Here is a 7,603-nt window from a genome sequence, read left to right as displayed (position 1 = left end):
GTGTGTAACACAATTGAAACTAATGGACATGCAAAGTACTTATTACATTGATGAGAAGAAAGCATGTAGAGTTCAACCTCATTCGAGTATTATGACAGCATAAGTGTCAAGGACAAGATTATCTCCACCGGTTGACTCACTGTGTGGAGTAGGAACTTGAAGTCTAAGGATGGTGAGTGACTGTACAGGTTATAGGGCTCAAGGAGCAGAAAAGTACATTTGACAGCCTTCTATAATTATAGCTGTAGTGGGAAAAGCTGATGTTTCCAAATGCATGCATGTTTGTGTCATTGTATATTCTGGTTTTTCCTTAACTTAATAATTCAGATATTTATCCAAATATTATTGCTATGGGATTTCCTGCAGAAAGACTTGAAGGTGTGTACAGGAACAATATTGATGATGTAGTAAGGTAAGCACTCTTGATTATCTATTTCATATATTAATAAATTATGTTGATGTGTTTTATTTAGAAAAGATTTCTAAAACACAGAACAGTATTTGCATGATGATGTAGACTTTGTTTTGTTTTGGCAGTACTTTGAAAGTTTTAACCTAAAGCATCTGAGAGCTCTCAGCTGGATGCGGTTAACTGGATAAGAACTGACTTTCTATATAATCATGTTTATTTATGTCATGGTTTTTTTGTATTCCATAAGATACTTCTTACCAGGTTAGTCCCCTAGCTTCTGTTACAGTACGAGGTTTTGATTTTACGTTTGGATTAGGCCTTGCTTTAGTGGGTTTGTTTAGCTATTCATACCGAGGAATGGGGACTGATGTGTTTTTATGTAGAACTCATATCTTCAGTAGTGTTTGATACAATGAGTATAGAGGGACTAAATGAAGAGTTTCATAATTTTACAAAATTTCCAAGTGTAATTAATTGTTACTTAGTTCAGAAAAGAGTTTCTCTAGGCCCACTTAAAAAATATATTATGACCTAAGAATATATGAAATTACCTATTGGTCAAATTAGCCTTAAAATATTTTCTAATTTCAGAATAAAAATCCATTTATATGAGTAAATGAACATTAAATTTTTGTTACAAACTATAATAGTATTTTAACAGTTCATTGATACTGAGTCTTGCTATATTTGGTATGCTGGTTCTGAAGTACTTTAATGAACTTAAAAGTTAAAATTTTGAGCCGGGCGGTGGTGGCGCACGCCTTTAGTCCCAGCACTTGGGAGGCAGAGGCAGGTGGATTTCTGAGTTCGAGGCCAGCCTGGTCTACAGAGTGAGTTCCAGGACAGCCAGGGCTACACAGAAAAACCCTGTCTCGAAAAACCAAAAAAAAGAAAAGAAAAAAAGAGTAAAAAAGTTAAAATTTTACATTATTTCCTTTTTACTCATAAGTGCGTATCTTTCCTGGGACTTTTAACTACTTTGCGACTATGCTGATTTAAATAGGCGGGAAAGTACTTTGTAATTTGGAGAGTGTCATGCAGGATGCTTTTTGTAGTACTGCATGATTTTACGCCTTTAGATGAGCTAGTTGTCAGTTTTCTAAGTGGTTAATTTTTATTGTATTAAGTTGTGCTTCTTTAGACAATTTATTATAGTATTATTTATGTTTTGTTCAGGTTTAAGTTTCACCATCTGTAAAAGTTTACCAAAAGAAACCCCAAGCCCCTTAACTGCTTTGTAGTTTCCATTAAACTTTAGGTTATCCTGTCAGAGGTAACTGTTTAAAAGCCTTTAACAATAGGGAAATACATTTGCCTTCTCATAATTAAGTAGAATGCAGTGGAAGGGTGGTTAGCATGGCAGACCCACAGGAGCAGCAGCTCAAGTCAGTGATGGTGCAGAGAAAATGAAATAGGCCACAGAAAGAAAGTAAGAGAGGACATTTCTGAATTGAAAGTTGCAGAGTATAGTAAGTGGCAGTTTGCCTAGATACAGGTTACCAGATAATTATTTTCTGCTTTGGTGCAGATTGTTTGTCTTTCATGTTATGTCTTGTAAGATACACCATTTCACATTCAGCCAAGGATCTGTTTACCCAAACCAAATCAGTACTTGAGCTGTATTGAAAAGTGTGCAAGAACTTTTGAGTAGAAGGGAAGTTTTCTGGTCATGTCATGTTCTTTTGACTAAGCTGCCATGCTAATTTTATATTGGTTTCTGTTAAGTATGGGTTACATACTTAACAGTGAGGGCAATTAGATTGTCTTTCAGGTTACAGTTCTATTTTCTAGACCTTTAACCTCTGGTCATTACACCTTATACTACAGTAACTTAGCCAAAAATCTGTTGTGTTGGAAAATTAGTTGGTTCCAAGGCTTCTGCTTCATGATCCCTGTACTTATACTTGCAAAGTAAGAGATTTGCACATTCATTTTATAATTAGTAACTAAGACAGAAATTAATTCTGTCTAGCTTTATGTATCTAGTTTTTTTTTTTTTTTAGTTTTTTTTTTTAAATTTAGCTTGAGATTTTTCAGGTTTTCTCAGATTTTTTTAAGAAAGTAATCTTCTATCTGTATTATTTACTAGTTGTTCTTCTAGCTTCTTACTATAATATTTTTAGCATAGCAGCAATGGAGAATCAGCTGGATTTAAAACTGCTCCGTGTTTGTTTTTTGCTTGTTAAGATAAATGACTATTAAGGCCTGGGTAACTTCTGTTTGCCAGTCCCCCACCCTCTGTTATAGTAAAGGATGAATAGTGACTAGAAAGGAAGATATGCTTTTTCCTACAAGCTAAAGTGACTACAAATAATTTTTTGTGTGTGTTGGTTTGTTTGTTGTTTTGTGAGATAGGATCTGAACTAATAAGTAACCTTGGCTAGCCTGGTTACTAGACCTGCCTTGTTTTGAACTCATAGGTATCTATCCTGCCTCTGCCTCTGAGTGCTGGGATCAAAGGCATCACCATAACATTAGCCCCTACAAATAATTAATTAAAATGCCTTTTAGGATTGACTTCTTCAAAGAACATTTGTGTCCAATACCTAAATAACCGATTACTTCAATTTGTGCACACTATCTTGGTTGGTGATGTTAGTGCTTCCTTTTGCTTTAAAGTTGATAACATCTCAGTATAAGTATTTTCATTTTCATATCACCAGATAGCCTGGAAGAAGCAGATAATGTAAGAGAGGTTTCATCTGCCTCATGGTTTGAGAAGGATTTCTGGGTGTGGTGGTTGAGGAGGGAGGGCAGAGACACTCCATCCCTCCAGGTCCATGGCATCCTGAGTTTGGGGCAGAGTTCATGGTGGATGGAGTGTTTGGCAGTAATTCCTCATGGTTATGGAAGGAAGCAAGGACCAGAGAAATCTTCAGATATCTGCCCCTAGTGACTGATTTCTGTCAGCCAGATTTCACTTTCAAAAGGCTCCACAACTGGTCTGGGAGGGGGGTTTCAGATTGGAAACTATAACATCTTTACTTTTTTATTAATAAAAAAACTTTTTTGCAGTTAATTTTTCTTTGCTTTGTCTAGTAGGGTGTCCAAAAATATTTTAAAATATTTTTTTTTATCTATTTCATATTTTTTTATATTTCCCCCAAACAAATATTATATAAAACTTATTCTTTGTTATTATACTATATCATTACTTGGAGTGAGGTAAACTTAAACTGTTTTGTGTGTAACACAGTTTGGAAAATATAGTGTGTCATGATAAGTAAAATTTCATAGTTGAGATCTACAAAATTTGAGAAAAATATTTAGCTTCTTCATTTGGGATCTGGGATTCATATGAACAGTGGGAATGGAGGGGCAGCCAGAGTTGGAGCTTGGCTTTCTAATCACAGGTGATTTGCTTAACCTAAGATGTGTGCTGACAAGGCAGGGCAGGAGGGACTGAGGAGCCTTCCACAGTAGTTGTTGTTCTTCCTCTTAACTGCTTCCTTTTTTTTTCTCCTCATTTTTTGCAACTAAGAGGGGGGTGATACAAAACCATGTCTTCTTCTGATATGTTATTTACTCTTTGTTCTTCTTCTTCTTTTTTTTTTTTTTTTTTTCGAGACAGGGTTTCTCTGTATAGCCCTGCCTGTCCTGGAACTCACTCTGTAGACCAGGCTGGCCTCGAACTCAGAAATCCGCCTGCCTCTGACTCCTCTGAGTGCTGGGATTAAAAGTATTCATCACCACCACTCATCTTGATTTGTGCTTTTACATTGTCCCTCAGGCTAGTATGAAAGTTGTGTGTTTTTAAATCTGAGCAGTCTTGATGCATGGTGTGTTAAGGGGTTTATCTTGTGATCTGTTCTGCTCCTGATGACTCAGGAAAATGTAGATGCTGCAGAGACAAACTACTCTGTATGCAAAATGCTTAGTACAGTGCCACCAGGTGTACTTTTCTTTCCCCATCTTTTATGTTTTCTCTGTGTTCTCTTGGTTTCTTTTCATAATTTGCTAATGCTCATCTTCCTAGACAGTGTTTCATGGAGCTCAATTTGAAAAATGTTGAAAATGAAAAAGAGTTATGTGTGCAAATTGTTTTCTAAGTTTGATGTATTTTGAGGTGGAGGCATGATGTGTGACTCAGGATGACTTATGTATAGTCCAGGCTGGTTTTGAATTCATGATCCTTATATTTCCCCCTATGAGTGGACAAGCATGACCACCAAGCCCAGCTTGCCTATAGTTTTTATAAGGAAACAATCAGAGCTCAGTCTTATGACATAATGATTTAACAAAAAACTATTACTGTCTTGTATACCCATGTATAACCTGTTACAGGTTCAAGAGTATTGTTTCCTGGCTGCTAGCATATATATTTTCTTTTTGAAGAAAGTTTACAAATGTTCATTTCTTAATTATATGTACATTTGTTAATCAAATTGAGCTGTGTGTTGATTTTCCGTAAGAAAAAACTATTATTCTAGCATCATTATTGATTATCAGTTAAAGTTAAGACTTTAAAACAGATTATTCAGAGGCCCATTAAATAATGAATAGGAAATTATGATGATGATGATGATGAAGAAGAAGAATAGGAAAGAATATTACTTCTGTTTTTCCATTAGAACATTTCTTGGTTCTTTTCTCATTTTGCCTGCCTCTTTTCCACTTAAAAAAAATTAAAGTGAGTTCATATAACAGTCACTGTTTTGAACTGTAATTTGAGTGACATTTACATTTACTATTTTCACAGTATAGCCAGAGGTGATGCAGTCACCTGGATACCAATTCCAGAACCTTTTTATCACCCTGAGAGCTCCTGGCTGCCATTCACTTCTGCTGGCTATCGTTCCTGCTCATGGAGAGATTTAGTGTGCTCGACATAATAATGTTATGGGCACAAACTAGCTTTGCTGTTTAGTAGTGGATACTATTGTCTGTACATTTATCTATTTACTATTTATATCTGTTAACTATTGTATAACTAGCTTGCATATACCATCTTACTAAGTTTGTAGAGTGAATCTAATACCTGTTTCACTTTTATAAGTGCCTTAAAAGAAATCAGAGTCTTCAGTTGCCACAGCTTGGAAGTAGCAAGAGACTGAAAGTTGAGTCCATGTCTGTGGGATTCCAAAAAAAAATTTGTTGTTGTTTTTTTTTTCCTTTTTTGTTTGTTACTGTATTTAAGACTACGTAGCTAAGCCCAGTCTTGAACTCAAGATCCTCCTGACTCTGTATTCTTAGAGTGCTCAGTGTATAATTATGTGGTGATCTGCCCAGTAAAAGTTCAGTTTTTAAAAAGTTTTTAATCAGGGAAGTGGTGCAGTTCTGGAGGTTGAACTCAAAGTCATTACTAGGTACTTTACCACTGTGCAATACTCAAAAAGCAACTTTCCTTAATACCTATGTTTTCCTGTACATCAAAGGAGAGAATCTAGAAACGCTTGTCCAAATCTAGACTATATTTAAAAATCAGGAAGTCTTGTGCAAAAACCTGTATTTCTAGCTCATTTTTAAAAGCTGAAAAAGCTGTCAAAACTGAACTCAGCATTCCTGTGTGATGGATCAACTAGGGTTGTGTAATGCCTGACCTTTGGCACTAAACAAATTGTTAAGTCACCATTTCTCCATTAAGGACTGTGTCTTAGTTAGGTTTCTACTGCTGTGAAAAGACACCATAACCAAGGAATGTGCTTGACCTAGGGAGTCACACTGTTAGGAGGTGTGGCCTTGTTGAGGGATGTGTATCACTGTGGGGTTGTGCTTTGAGACCTTCTCATAGCTGCCTGAGGACAGTCATCTCCTGGCTTTCTTTGGGTGAAAATAACTCTCAGCTCCTTCTCCAGCACCATGATTGCCTGGATACCACCGTGCTTCTTGCTATGATGATAATGGACTGAACCTCTGAACCTGTAAGCTAGCTCCAGTTAAATGTTGTCCCTTATAAGAATTGCCTTGGTCATGGTGTCTGTTTACAGCAATGGAAATCTAAGACAGAAGTTGGTATCAGGACTAGAATATTGCTGTGATAGGCTTGACCATGCTTTTGTTTGGAAGAATGTAGATTTTGGGACTTTGGATTTGGAAAGCAGTGGACTGCTTTAAGTGGGGCTTAATGGGCTATCCTAGTTGGAATATGAAAGATTTTGTTGCTGAGAGTGATTTGAACTGCAGAAGCCTGGCTCAGAGTTTCAGTTCATTATCATCATAGCAGGAAGCACTGTGGTGTCCAGGCAGGCATGGTGCTGGGGAAGGAGTTGAGGTTTCTACATCTTCCATCCAAAGGAAGCCAGGAGCAGACTGTCTTCAGGCTGCTAGGAGGAGGGTCTCAAAGCCCAACCTTACAGGGACACACTTCTTTCAACAAGGACACACCTCTTAATAGTGCCACTCCCTGGCCCAAGCATATTCAAATCACCACAGACTATAACTGATTCTATATACTTTTGCTTTTTTAGTACACATACAGCATGATTTGATACTCAGCAGATTATTGTAAAATTGAAAATGTAGTATAAAGGGCTGGAGAGATACCTGTGGGTTGTGACCCCTTTGTGTCGAATGACCCTTTCACAGGGGTTGCCTGACACCGGTGGAAAACAGATATTTACATTACAATTCATAACAGTGACAACAAAAATCACTTTGTGGTTAAGGGTCACCACAATGTGAGGAGAACTGTATTAAAGGGTCACAGTATTAGGAAAGTTGAGAACTACTGACTTAGAGGTTAAGAGAACTGGCTGCTCTTGAAAAGGATCCAGGTTTGGTTCCTAGCACCCACATGGTGGCTCAGAACTGTCAGTAATTCCAGGTCCACGGATCTGATGCTCTCTCTGGAGGGCACCAGACACTCATGTGCTCCACATATCCACATATCTACGAGAGTCAAAGTACTCATGCACGTAAAGAAACATTCTAAAAGCTTCAAAATAAAGAATATTTGTATTCTCTTAACATTTTTCTAAAATATATCATAGGATCATCATAGAATTCTAGTCTCTAGTTAACAGATATCATGAAGAACAAACAAATGTTTGAAAACTTTATTTTTTTTCTACTGGTTTCCAATATTTTGTTGTAGAAAGGAAAATACCTTACCTGATATCTATTTATTTGTATTTATTCTTGACTTACTATCTAGTTTTTTTTTTTTAAATAATAGAGTTCATTTGTGTCTGAACATGCAGCTTATCTGGAAGCTGGTATGTCTTCTGTTGCTGAGCAGTGTGTCATCTGAGT

The 7,603-nt window shown here is 36.7% G+C and overlaps 1 protein-coding gene across 1 annotated transcript in view; it reads left to right on the top strand.

The window, feature by feature from the left end:
• Positions 1–333: 333 nt before the first annotated feature.
• LOC114633669 (phosphatidylinositol 3,4,5-trisphosphate 3-phosphatase and dual-specificity protein phosphatase PTEN) overlaps positions 334–7,603 on the top strand; it is a 54,949-nt gene continuing 47,679 nt past the window's right edge. The window contains exon 1 of the mRNA XM_028782269.1: positions 334–412. Coding sequence (XP_028638102.1) covers positions 351–412 — 62 coding nt within the window. The 5' untranslated portion in view covers positions 334–350. The remainder of the gene's footprint in view (positions 413–7,603) is intronic.

This window comes from Grammomys surdaster, unplaced genomic scaffold (assembly GCF_004785775.1).
Source record: "Grammomys surdaster isolate TR1022 unplaced genomic scaffold, NIH_TR_1.0 725, whole genome shotgun sequence".
In the NCBI taxonomy this organism is placed as follows: domain Eukaryota; kingdom Metazoa; phylum Chordata; class Mammalia; order Rodentia; family Muridae; genus Grammomys; species Grammomys surdaster.
The sequence above is the reverse complement of the archived record's forward strand: the minus strand, read 5'-3'. Positions and strand labels throughout refer to the sequence as shown.